We start from the raw sequence: 14,237 nt of genomic DNA on the forward strand, positions 1-14,237 counted from the left end.
TCTTAATATAACTGTCTTTGCTGCTTGTTTCATCCATTTCTGATCATCTATCCTTCCCTTCAAAGTATACTTCATTAACAAAGAAAATCACATTCCAGAATTTGCCAAGAAGTAAAAGCACAAACATTGCAAATAAAAGAGTTTTTTTTTTTTTTTAAAGTACACCAGCTTAGAATCCAGACTTCTCTGAAATGAGGTGAATGTCTCTATCACCTTGGTTTGTACACAGGCTGTCATGTCATGTTGCGTGGCATAAAAAAACAGGATGGCGTATTTGCGTACAATGTCTGAAAGCATGACATTGAGTTTCACCGGCCCAGGATAAGGGGGATTTTTTTGTGTGCTCTATTCCAGGAACGGGGGTGTGTGTGGGGGGGGGAGAGGGCAAAAAATAAAACACTGCAATCATTGCAGTTTGTGTTAACTTCAAAGCTAGTAATTGCAAAAGATAACTTTGTTCTTTCCTTTAAAAACAACAAAAAAACTTGCTTTTGGAGTATGAAATTTTATAAAAAGAAAGTATTGTTTCATAGTAAGACGTTGAAAACCTGCCTGCAAATTGCTTCCAGACCTCTAAAGAAAAAAATCTCATTCAAATTACTGGGCTAAATAGGTCATTTAACTTGGAAAAAAAATTTAAAATTAGCTGCGCAGGGTCAATTTCTTTGCTCAAATACCTGCATCCTGAATGTCTTGTTCTCTTCAAAGTCAAATCAGAGATAAGTGTCGGAAACAATCAAAACGGAGGAATGTATTTCAATTCTCCAAGTGATTCTGCCCTTGAAAGGTTCATAAAACTTACCATTAGGGACGACGCCATACACAGAACCAGAGAGCTCTTGTAGGAGCTGGGGGGTTGAGGAAGGGAAAGGGGGCCATGGAGGGGTGAGGAGTGGTCTCTGCTGCTGCCCACGTCCGCCCCAGTGTGTGCACCCCTCCACTGACTGGCACATCACAATTTAACCAAGACACCTCTCAGGACCAAACAATCACTTGAAGACTTGCAAGTTCGGTCTCCCCCAAGCCCTTCCAATCTGCGAACCCCGTGAGCCTAAAGGTTGTCTTGGAGCACCTTCAGAGACACACAATCCCAACTCTGCAGAAAAGACACCTTCCCAGGAATAGGACAAAGGGCAGCATTTTGAAACCGACGTCTTTAAAGAGTCAAATGACGCACAAAAGAGGAATATGGGCTCCATACCCAGACCAACCTTCCCAAAACCTCCCAACGGACCTCAACAATGTGGCAACAGCCAGGTGCCAAGGAATCCAAGGACTCTTGGCTGGGGAAAGGAGGGCACCCAAGGCGGCTGGCAGGCGGGGCATCCCAGCATCAGAGGAAGTACAAAAGTCAGTCCTGTTTGGGGATTCTTCAAAGACACCAGGAAAGGTACCTCCCATCCCCTCTGAGTTAAAGGTATCTTTGACGCTCCGGGGGGGGGGGGGGTTTAAAAAAAAAAAAGGAAAGAAAGTACTTCGAGATTGTCGAGTTAGCAACAACCTAGGGTCCAGAGGCAAAGAGTGAGCAGAGCCACTAATAAAGCAGGCTTTTTCCTCTCACTGGCCTCGTCTCCCAGGAAGAGTTGAGGGAGTCCTCTGTGCTGACAGCCGAAGCGGCAGGACCTCTGGTTGTTTGACCAGAAGGTAAAACGAAGCCTTGACATTGGAGGAATCAGAGGGAAGATTCGAAGAGACATTTTTTTTCCCCTCTAAAGGGTGAACCCCACAACAGCCTTGGGATTTATTCGTCTAGTAGGTGGATGGTCAGATGCCGAAAGAAATCATTTTCGACCCAGTCCCCAGCCAGGTGAAGAGAGCGAACACTCAATCCCAGCCAGCCAGGGGCGGAGAGGAGGGGCTGCTCCAGCCACACAGCCCCTTCAAATCCTCTTTCACCTCGCAGGGTCAACCCCTAAGCCTCTCTCCTTCCCCTTATGTTCAGTTCTGAACAGATTCAGCTCCAGAGCCGCCCAATCTCCAGCAAGTCCCCTGGAGGGGTGTGTGCATGTATGGGGTGGGGGCGCTCCCCGGCACTTCAGGGGTCCCCGAAAGCCAGGGAGCGAGGCTTGAGTGGCCGGGCTGTGGGGAGCTCCCCATCTGCCCAGGGTTCCAGCCTCGCAGGGCTCCTCGTGATCCAGCTCCCCCATTTCCCCCTGGCCGCCCCGGGACACCCCGGGGTGGTCCCTGGCGGTGGCGCGCGGCGTCAGGAGCGCGCACTGCCTCCCTCCTTCCCTCACTCACCGGAGGTGAGCTGCATCCAGGCACAGATCTTGTACACTGTGGCCGTGTTGCAGAAGAAGAAGAGGGTGAAGCAAACGATACAGGCGATGATGAGCATCATGGAGAGGCCGATGAAGAAGGAGGCGGCTTTGAAGGCTCCAGAGGGCAGCGTGGAGAAGTCGGTGAAGCTGCCCCGGCAGGTCAGCTCCCGGGAGAAGCCGTTGCCAATGCAGTAGTGGAAGAGCCCGAAATAGCCGGCTTGCGGGGTGTCCACGCCGTCGCCGATCCAGTAGGGCTGGATAAAGCATACCACGTTGACGATGGCAAAGCAGATGGTGAAGATGGCCCAGAGCACGCCGATGGCCCGCGAGTTCCGCACATAGTTGGTGTGGTACAGCTTGGCGGCCTCCTGAGCCGGGAGCATCGCGGCGGCGGCGGCGGCAGCGGCGGCGGCTCCGGGCATTCTCCCCCGCCTCCCCCTCCTCCTCCTCCTCCTCCTCCTTCTCTTCTCCCTCGCCCTCTCCCTCCTCCTCTTCCTACTCCTCCTCACCCCTCCTCCGCCCGCCGGGTCCTCCCGCCTCCCCCGCCTGGTACGCGCACGGGAGCCACTCGCCGCGCCGCGCGCGCTGCAACTCCCTGCCTTCCGCCTCGGCCCCGCCGATGGCCCCACTTCCAGAGTCCGCAGCCCCGCTCCCGGAAGGAGGGCGGGGGAGCGCCGAGCACCCGCCTCACAGCCCCCTCCCTACCTACCTATTTGCTTGGCCCCCTCCTTCCTTCCCTCTGGACCCTGGGGGTAGAAGGGGGCAGCTCTCCTTGCCCCCTCCCTCTGCCCCTGCACCCCTCTGTTGCAGCTGAAGCTCGCAAAACGCACATCCCCCTTGCTGACCCCCGGCACACACACACACACACACACACACACACACACACACACACCACTCCCTGGTGCGCGCATCTTCCAGCCTGTGCCACCCCACATTGTCGCGGGGGAACCCAGGAGCTAGAAGGATGCAACGACCCTGGGATGCCCCTGGAGTGGCTGGCAGAGAGCTTGGAACTGCAGGGGGAGGAGGGGAGTGGTACTGCGTGAGAGAGCGCCCACTGGGATCCCAGAGACAACCCCCCGGATCCCGGTGCGTATTAAAGGAGGCTGGTGATGTGGCAGCAGACCTTGTTTGGACCACAGCATCTTTGCAGAGGAGCCCCCAGGAACAGGTGCTGGCCACCACCGGTGGCGAAAGAAAGGAGAAGGGCAAGGTCCTCTGGGAGACTTCTCTGTGACACACGGTGCCTCTGGGTCACTCCTCGGTTGCCTGGGGTCCTCAGGTGGAGGCAGAGAAGTTGGGCAAGGCATATTCCGCAAGAGTGTCCTCTACCTGCGCCACTGAGCTGGTCTCCCTCTGGCGTTTTCCCTCTCGGATCCATCATGGATGCCCCCTACTTTCCCTTAAGTCAGATCATTTCCCACCTCCCCTCCCCAAACCTTGCCCTGTGTGCATGGAAACTGCCCCTACCCTAGAAAAAGAGTGAAGATTGTAGCTTGTTCACAAACATAGGGTGGGGTGGCCAGTGTGACTCTTCTTAGGCAGAAACCCATTGATGTTGCCTTCTTCAGTTTTTCCATCTTTCAAACTGTGTTTCTTAGTTTTTATTGGTTGCCCATTGGCTTCCTTGGGACTGGCAGAAAGCAACATACAACCCTCCTCTAGGCTACTGAACTAACTGGCTCAACAGTAGGAACTGGTTTCAGGAACAAATCATTTGAAATCCACCACTGAATTCTCTTGGTTGAAAGAAGAGAGAATTAGAACCCTAGAGTCTGTGCTTAACTGATTCTAATAAATGGCTACTTTATGGAAAGAGGCAATCATGGCCTAAGCGGTGAGGGCTTAGCATGCTGCTCATCTGATAGCCCAGTGGTTTAAGACTGCATGGAAAAAGAGAGAGAATGCGACCCGAAGGGAATGAGGCTGTGGGATGCACAAGACAACGAAGAGTTTGTTGCTGAAACTCGGAAAGGATTTGAAAGTGTCAGCGTCAGCAGACAGCACAGATCCAGGCTCTGAAGATCCACAGCGGGCAGAATTCAGCAGCAAGACATCTAAGTCTAGGTGTGGAAGGATTTCTGACAACTGTGGTCACAGACTCTCATGAGTTCTATAAAATATCAGGAGGATTCGGGCAGGGAAGTGGCAGAGAGGAGGTGAAGAGGAAGATGGCCTAATTATGGACCAGCCCGATACAACACTTGCAACTCTCTAAAAATAGAAGTCGCCATGATGTCTCATCATTGTGTGGATGGCAGGGGAGAGCTGAAACTTAGAGTCAGGTTGCCTGACTCTTAACTTGCCCCTGAAATTGCTGGTCAGTGAAAAGAGACTGTTGAGTGGAGGAGTTGATATTATGAGGGAAATCAGACCATTTGGCAGGCTGTGTGTCAGTCATTTCTACTGACTATACCAAGTCCTCAAGTGCCCCCCCCCCACTTGTTTTTATAAAGTAGTCTTTCTTCAAAGTCAATGTCTAAAAGAGATCTTACTGTTTCCATAGGGGTGGATGAGATAAGAGATTGCTGAGCAGGGAAGGCTGAGAGGCACAAAAGACGTTAGTGCTAAAATTGCCTTTCCAGGACAAAAACGAGACTAAGATTCCGATACTGTGATTGAAAGCACTTTTCTGTTTGAGTCCTGCCCAAGGAGAGCCTAATTCTGATTTCAGGGTTGGAATTGCCTCAGGCTTCAGGCTCAGAATCCCCCATCCAGTCAGGGGCATGCTTGTGGCCTCCACGCTTGCTTCTCCAGAGCAGCTTAGAAATGGGAGCTGAGCCAGTGCCCTGCTGACCTGCCAGGGCTCAGCATTCCTCCTGCGGATTCCACCTGAGCACCCAGAGCATTCGGTGCATTCCTCCTGGGGATCTGAACTGTTGTTCCTTGAGGTTGGACCACCAATCCTGCTTGTCACTTGCACGGTGTCTCCACCAGACACTTCTAGGAGGAAGCAGGAGATAACTGAAGACTCCAGGAATTCCAGAGGAGCCACCAACGAATGCAGATGGTCCTCCAACCCCTTTCCAAACCTTCTCCATCACCCACCCCAACAGCGGTCTTAGAATTCCACATGTAAGATTCTTCTTATCCCTAATCTGAAATTGGAAGGTTGCTCTGTGTAGACTTTGGGAGCGCATCTGGGCTACACACAGCTTTCCTCAAATTTAATGTGACCAGAAAAGCTGCTTTGGGTGGAAGAAATCACAGAATTAGCTTGAAACATACTAAGAAATCGTGGTTGACATAACACTATTTTGAGGAGTTGGCACGGTGACTCAACAGACTAATCTTCCACCTATGTCCCATATTAGTGTCAGTTCTAGTCCCAGATGCTCCACTTCCCATCCAGCTCTCTGCTTACAGTCTAGGAAAAGAACAGAGGATGGCCCAAGTACTTGGGATCCTGCACCCACACGCCAGAGCCAGAAGAGACCTCTGGCTTCTTGTGGCCATTTGGGAAGTGGCCATCAGAGAATTGAAGATCTGTCTCTCCTTCTGTTTGTAAACCTGCCTGCCTTTCCAATAAAATAAAAATAAAATCTTTTTTTTTACAAAGAAAAATATTTTCAAATTATAAAATGATTCATATGTGCTAAAATAACAAGTAGAATTCAGTGTCCTCAAGTGCATGGGATTAGAAACACTGTTAACACTCTAATCTCAAACTTCACTGGTAAAATGTTTTCCTCTGCCACCAAGGGGCAGTATTGATACCCACGCGTCTCACAGACTCAATGGGTGATGGCTAAAACTGTAGATGAGGAGGCACTAGACTAGTTGGACGGGCAACAATGCCATGACCAAGGGATCTCAGTGAAATAGACAAGTCTGGATTGCTAATGTTTTGACACAATACGGCGTGGTGTGAAAGCCCGGGAGGACAAGAGATTTGGCATGCAGACCCAGTCTGCTTATGATGTGACCAAAAGAACCCAAGGCTCTTGGGAACTCCGAGTTTGGTCATTTTAAGTGAAGGGAAAAGACAAGTGAACACCAAGGTGGTTCATTTCTGCAGTAAATTTAGAGGAAGATTTTGGGAGAAAAAAAATATAAAAAGAAATACAATCCAGTACTTGCAAAAAAAAAATAGATGAAATCTAATAAAGGGGAAAACATTTTTACATAAAATGAATAAGCTTTTCTGAAACCCCTTAGGTACAGTATTTCTAGCAATGAATGCTTAGGGATTTCGCATGAGTCATTTTTGTGACCTTATATAATGGAGACACAAAGAAAGGTTTCTGAAGATCTGTTTCTTTAATTGATTTTTAGGACTGTTACTAAGGTCACCAACAGCTCCTACTCCAGAAAGTGAAGATTTTAACAATAAAGTCACTTTTCAAGTGTCTCCTGCTCTTTCTCTACCCTCCTCATCCCCCTTTATTTCTCTTCTCAGAAATCAGGAACTACTTCTTGGTTAATCCATCGCTGGGTTAGTGGTGGCAATCAGATGGATTGAGTGTTTGAACACTCCCTGTAAATCAAGGTCAAGTTGATCACGGGACTGAACTCATTGCACCTTGGTCTATACCGCTTAACAGTAAGAAGCAAAAGTGAAAACTAGCAGAGAAACAGGAGATAGGAGTTATCATCTCGGTTTTTTTTTTTTTTTACTTGTTTTCCTTGCCTCAATTTGGAATTGGATTCTGTGTAAATCATTCTTCTTTAAAGCATTTTTGTTTTGTTTTGTTTTGTTTTCCAGAACTCAAGAGTTAAGAGCCAAAGTCATTTTCTTAAAACTGAACATTTCCAAATCCTATGCCTGTCTTCGTCACTTTTCTGGAAAAGTAACCCAAACGCGCTGTCACTGACTTATTAACAGAATCACTTGTAAACACGATCACGGCCTGATTGGTGACTGGCTGTCACGAGGCAGTAGTTCTGACGAAAGACCTCGTCTTCCTTCTCAAGTAGCTAAAAATAGATCCGGCACATGACCCAGCCATCCCACTCCTGGGAATTTATCCAAATGAAATGAAATCAGCATGTGAGAGCATTATCTGCACCCATATATTTATAGCAGCTCAACTCCCATCGACTAAAATATGAAATCAACTCAGATGCCCATCAACTGATGACTGGATAAAGAAAATATGATATTGTATTAGATTATTATTATATATAATGGAATGGTATATAATATAGAAAGGATTATATTATATGTTATAGATCAGAATATATATTCCAATTATATATTACATATATTATATTATGAATTATATATAATGGAATACTACTCAGCCAATAAAAAATGAAATCTAATTTTTTGCCACTAAATGGACCCAACTGGAATCCATTGTGCTTAGTGAAATAAGTCAATCAAAATAAGCCAAGACAAATATTCTCCCTGATCTGTCATAATTAACGTACTTTGTGCATTAATTAATAAGTATAAGTGAGATTGACATTTTGGAATTTGAATATGGTTTTGTCTCTACACTCAAGAAACAGGATTTTTGAAAACAGATCAGTTTTTTGCTTGCTAGGTGTTGATACCTTTGCCTAATGGAGTGCTAAGACTATGACTGTAAAGTGAAATAAAAATAATGCATTATAAAAATCAGGGGAAAAATAGCAATAAGGATGGAAGAGGGATGGTGGGGAATGAGACCAGGAAGACGGGCAGACTGGGAAGTAACACGAAGTTGCTAAATCTGTATCATGAAATTTCTCTTTTTATGGAAGTGAAACAATTTTAAACATATATATTAAAAAAGGCTGAGTCTTTCTTGGCTGAGCTCCAACTTGAAAAGTCAGACCCTATTGGGAACATGCGGTGTTACGAGAGAGAACAAACACGTTCGAGGCTTGGGTCCGTTATAGAACAGCATCTAGAATTCCTGCTCCAAGGCAACAGGCGGTATATTACATCATATTCCACTGAGCCAACAAAAACTATAAGGAAAGGAAGTCAAATGTCAGTGTGGTGGGTGAGAATAATTCTCCTACAGGAAACAACTGAACAAAAAAAAACCAAGAGCAGAGCCCAGGGCGTTCACTCTGCCTTCTGATAGAAGCTTATCCTGCCCATCCTTTTCAGGTGTTTCCTGGAAAGACAACGTGCCTATGCATGTTTCATTGAAATGCTTCAGGCTATTTCATTCTGAATAAACATTTCATCTCACTTGTTCTTTTATTGAAGAATATACGTTTCCTTTTTATGGGAAAATTCACAAGCTGGAATAAAAATGACAAATGAAAAACTAAACTTATAATGAATTTCTTCGCTTTACAATATTGAGACATGACATATGCTTCAGCCTATTAATGTGTCTACATCAAAAATAGTGTTTCGTTTCAGAGTGAAAGAAAAAAAATGCTCCCTTATGAATTCTCAGAAGTCAATGGCAACACTTTCCAAATTTGAGTATTATATCTTCAAAGAAAGCAAATATCTAGTGTATATGCAACAGTTATTTATAAAAACACTACCACGATGTCACTGAAATAGGTTGGTGATTAAATATTAAGCATAAATCTTAATCTAATCAATTTCAAGTCTTGGCAGTATGTAGTTCGCATGTCATCTCCAAAGACTAAAACACAATAGAATGATCGAAACTGCCATGCAGGGTTCTGTGGATTGACTAAAGACCAAAAACAAACTGGGAGTTTTTTTTTTAGTCACGAAGGATGGCTGGTGTTTGCCTAAGAAAAATGGAGTCTGTGACCTTTTGCCTGATGTGGCACATTTCCTCTATTAGTTTTCACAGGGCGGAACTCCAGCAGATCCAGTGGAGAGGGGAGACTTGATATGGAATAAAGGACAAAAATAAAAGAATTCATGCCAAACGCATTACTATTGAAAGTTGTAAGCTCAGCAGACAATTACCATGAACATCCCACAGTTCTGCTCGACTTAGGTCTCGGTAGGGACAAGCCTGGACTAGTCAGAAATTTAATGAGGGTACCTTGGAAAAGAGAAACGCAGAAAAGCTGGATAAGCTTTCCGCACATCCCTGGCTAACTGAGGAATTAGATGTACATTCAGGGGAGATAAGAAAAGATTTTGGGGAAAAGAAAAATCGGAGACAGATTTGAGAAATATTAAAACCCGCTGTCAGAGGAAAGAAACTTTACACGCTTGGCGTATTTGAACATAACCTCTACCTAAATCACTACCTGACCTTTGAACTCTACAGACTCAGGAGAATCATCTGAAAAATCAAGCTAACCACAAATAAATGGATCATGATTTTTAAAAATCTTGAGCAGATGTCGGTAGCCACATACCAAGAGGTATACTCTACCAATGAAGGGCAGCAAGTACTGAGAAGCCCATCTCAAGATGGAAAATACGAATCTAGAATGTTCTGTTTTCGACGAGAAAGTATGACATGTGTAAAAGCACAAGGAAATATCATCCAAAGGAAAAGAATTCTTCGGTGAAGGCTGACTGAGTAGATCCAGCTTTGGTTTCAGCAGACAGAAAATTTGTAGCAGCTACTCCAAATAGATCTAACAAATAAAATAAAGAAAATTTAAAGAAAATGCTGATCACTACTACTCAACAAATCGGGACTCTCAATACATAAAAACACACAGAGAGAAAAGAGATGGAGAGAGAGAGAAATCCTGGAATTGAAAAAATAACCAAAATGAAAAAAGTCACTAGCACGATTCAATAGAAGATGTGACATAGTAAAACAAATCATTAGTTAACACGAAGACAAATCAATATAAACTATCAAAGCTGAGGAACAACGAGCAACTGAAGAAAATAAACAGAGTTGTCGCAACCTGTAGCACAATATCAAATGTGCCAATAAATACATAATGCGTTTCATGAAGTCTGTCTCAAAAAAATAATAGCTGAACAGTTATTGCGTTTGGTGAAAACACTAATCGATAGTCCTGAGGAGGTTAGAAAATCCCAATTACGATAAACACATAGCGATCCATATCTAGACTTAAAAACTCCTAAAACACAAAATAGTGAAAGCTCAACTTGTCATCAGCAACACTGAAAACAAGAAAGGCATCCTTGAAGTGCAGAAAGAAGAACAAAACTACAAAGCTAAAATTTTATATCTAGAAACACTATCTTTCACAACTTAATATCACTGAGTAATTTTTTAAAAGTTTTTTTATTGGAAACTCAGAGAGGAGGAGAAACCATTGATTCACTGCCCAAGCGGCCGCAACAGCCAAAGCTGCACCAATTCCAAACCAGGAGCCAGGAACCTCTTCCGGATCTCCCACATGGGTACAGGGTCCCAAGGCTTTGGGCCATCCTGGACTGCTTTTAGAACACAAGTAGGGAGCTGGATGGGAAGTAGGGCCGCTGGGATTAGAACCGGCACCCAAATGGAATCCTGGCGCATACAAGGCTAGGACCTTAGATAGTAGACTACTGCCCCATTGAGCAATTTTTATATTAAGATTTAATTATGGGGCATCTTAACCATTGCACCAAATACCATCCTTTGAAATAGTTTTCACAGGTTTAGCTTCAGGGTTTGCTCTGATACCGTGTTCTGTGAACAGAAGTAAGCTTACTTCTCCTTTCCAATTTGAATACCTTTCCTTGCTTGTCTCTTTGCTCTAGCAAGGAATTCCACTACTCTGTTGAGTAGTAATGGGAAGTGGGTGCCCTTGCCTTGATCCTGCATTTTCACCTATGGTATGATGTTAGCTCTGGGCTTGCTGGTTTGTGTTTTTTTTTTTTTGCTTATCATTTTTTAAATAATCAAGCTTTCATGTTGAGGCAGTTTCCTTTGATTTTCAGCTTGCTGAATGTTTGTGTTAGGAAAAATGCTGGATTTTCTTAAACTCTTTTTTCTGCATCAGTTGAGATAACCATGTGGTATGTGTTCTCCACTCTGTTAATGTGCTGTTTCAATAATTTATTTTTATATGCTAAAGCATTTTTGCATCTAACATGTAAAAGCCACTTGGTCAAGGACTATACTGAATTCAGTTCAGTATTATTGTTTTTGAAGATTTTTGCATTGCAGTATTTTTACTGTGTCGTCACCTTTTTTCCCCCCTATCCCAGTAATTCTGACTTCATGGAATGAGTTTGAAAATGTTCCCTTCTCTTCAATTCTTTGAAACTCTTGGAGGAATATTGGCATTAATTCTTTCAATGTTTTGTAAAATTCTCCAGTGATTAGGTCTTAGACTTTTCTCTGTTGGAAACCTTTTTAACATATATTTATTCATTGATTTATTTATCTATTTTGAGAAGAAGGGAGACAGAGAAAGAGAAGACACAGAGAGAAAGAGAGAGAGCGAGAGATAGAGAGAATCTTCCATCTGATGGTTTACTCCCCAAACACCTGCTATAGCTCAGCCTGAATCCAGGAGCCAGAAATTACATCCAACTCTCCCACAGGAGTGGCAGGAGCCATCCTCTGCTGCCTGCTGGCACATTGACAAGAATCTAGAAAAGAAGCAGAGGCAGGACTCAATACCAGGCACTCTGATACGGATTCTGGGTATCTTAAGGCGTGGATTAACCCACTAAACGATAACACAACTCCTGTTGGAGTATCTTCAACAACTACTTCCATATCACTAGCAGTTATAAATTTGTTCATTAATTAAACCATTTCTTCCAGGTCATCCATCTGATGACATGTAATTGCTGCTGTCTGCTTCTTGAATCGATGTGCTAATCTGAGCTATTAATCACCTCTTGTCTCACTGCAGTCACATCAGCCTTGCTTTCCAACCCTTTCTCACTCACCCTTCCTGCTGAGCAAAGTATACTTGTTTGAAATATAAACCTGGTTATGTCGTTTCCCCCGCTGAGAGCACTTCAAAGGACCTACCCACACTGAGATTAAAGGTGAGGTATCCTTGCTTGCTCTGAATACCTCAGCCAGCTTCCCCAGCCTCACACAAGTCCACTCCTTCTTCCTCATTCACATCTCCAGCCACACAGGGCTTTTTAAGTCTCTGTCCTGACCACATTCCCTGCCGCACTAGGTCACTGTTCCTTACACATGAAATGCTCTTTTAAGCCATTTATCGTTACTTATAGTTCGGATTTCAGTTTCTTTTTTTTTTTTGCTAGAAAAACGAACTTTTGTTTTGAGACTGTCTCCCAAAACTTCACATGTTGGTATTGTAATCCCCAAATGTACATGTTTATGATTTTTTGAAGGTGAGTTAGGACATAATGAGCATTAGATGGGATCAGGAGAGTGGGTCCTGTGATGGGATTAGTGGTTTGGTAAGAGAAGGTAGAAAACATTTTTGTTACTCTTCCATCCTCTTTCCCACCATATAATGACATAGTATTTGGTCTTGAACTGCAAGAAATGCCCCTATAAACTACCCAGTCTTGGGTATTTTATTATAACTGTAGAAAACAAACTAAGAAATCAGCATTTCAGATTTCTTTATTCTTGAGGCTTCATAGCACCATGGCCCTCTCTTTTGTACCATTATTGATGTTAATGCTGTTAAAAATCATACATCTGTTTATGTGACTGAATAATTATTATTTCTCCCATATATATCAGTCATGTGTGTTTTTTTCTCACCACCAAAGGTAGAACCTCTAATTTTATATTCAATAAATATTCGTTGAGTGAATGAATGGACACATACGACATGCCAAGTTGGATTTGCCAAAAGTTTCCCAACATTATCTTTCATTCAATGTGTATTTTTTTAATATTTGCTGTATTTTTAAGATTCTTCCCACTGATGAACAGGTGTGGTAGTGGTTGACTGGGGAAGAGGAAAATAATGTCCGCTCCTTCTGGAATCTGTACGTATTGCTACGTGACTTCTAGGACCAGACCATAAAGGGGCTGTGCTTGGTGTTTTTGAGAGATGTCAAGGGCACAGATCTGCAAGACAGGTGACCGAGACTTCTAGTCCACTGTCCTGGCTCAGCTCCCAGCTGACAGCCAGCACTGTCCAGTAGCAATTGTGTGAGCCATCTTGAACATGAGTCTCCCTGCTGCAGCTGGCTGAGGCCACTTCATCTACTGTACTGTGAGGAGCAATGAAGAGCCATCTCCGCCAAGCCCGGCCTTAGAATAAACGGCTAATGTTTAAACCACTGAGTTTTGGGTGATTTGCTTCAGAGTGAAAGAGAAATGGAGCATAAAATAGAGATTAATACTGGACTGACTAAATATCCATACTAGGCTGTCAAGATCAATAAATCAAATTGAATAGTTGGTGACTCTCAAAAGTGCTTTCCAAGCAAACACCTCAATAGTTGAACCAAGGGGAATGAACCATCAAAGAGTCAGCGAGAAATGCTGTGAACATAAAGAACTGTGTGCCTTTCACTCAGTGCCATCCACCTCTGCTTTACTTCTGCCTACTTGCTTCTTCTTCATTGTCTTCTTGACTGTCTTTATTTCACATTGAGTTACATTATTACATTGCTTTCTAATCCTGATGATAAAGGTTTCAGTCAGATGATAACTTTGTGACAGGTTGAAGAAGCAGCTTAACAGAAATAATGGATGCAAGAAATATTCAAAGATATTACTTTTGGGGCAAAAGGGCCTGGGATGGGGTAGGCTCTTTATTTTTTGTGTGTTTCATAGCAGGTGTATTGCTGGGTATGTAAAAACAGGGCTGTCTGGACTGAATGCATCATAGTTGCTGATAAAGCTGACACAGCTTTTGAACATAGTAGCAGAGGTTACAGCCCTAATGTCTTCCTGGAGTACACCTTGGTAAATTCCGTTGCAGGCTACTCATAAAAGTTCAATGACTTTACCTGAATATACTGACAATACCTGAATAAGCAGAGTACATTGTGAATAGACACTACCAAGCATTTTAAAAAGATTTATTTACTTTTATTGCAAATTCAGATATACAGAGAGGAGGAGAGACAGAGGGGAAAATCTTCCGCCCATTGATTACTCCCCAAGTGCCTGTTACAGTGCAGCTGAGCCATTCCAAAGCCAGCAGTCCGGAATCTCTTCCAGGTCTCCCACGAGGGTGCAGGGTCCCAAAGCTTTGGACCATCCTCGACTGCTTTCGCAGGCCACA

At 44.0% G+C, this 14,237-nt stretch overlaps 1 protein-coding gene across 1 annotated transcript in view; it reads right to left on the bottom strand.

The window, feature by feature from the left end:
• LOC121166957 (LHFPL tetraspan subfamily member 3 protein) overlaps positions 1 to 2,726 on the bottom strand; it is a 192,059-nt gene extending 189,333 nt beyond the window's left edge. The window contains exon 1 of the mRNA XM_040996300.1: positions 2,242 to 2,726. Coding sequence (XP_040852234.1) covers positions 2,242 to 2,683 — 442 coding nt within the window. The 5' untranslated portion in view covers positions 2,684 to 2,726. The remainder of the gene's footprint in view (positions 1 to 2,241) is intronic.
• Between the last annotated feature and the right edge of the window lie 11,511 nt (positions 2,727 to 14,237).

The sequence above is a fragment of the Ochotona curzoniae genome, unplaced genomic scaffold (genome assembly GCF_017591425.1).
Source record: "Ochotona curzoniae isolate NIBS_2020 unplaced genomic scaffold, NIBS_Ocur_1.0 patch266, whole genome shotgun sequence".
NCBI lineage: Eukaryota > Metazoa > Chordata > Mammalia > Lagomorpha > Ochotonidae > Ochotona > Ochotona curzoniae.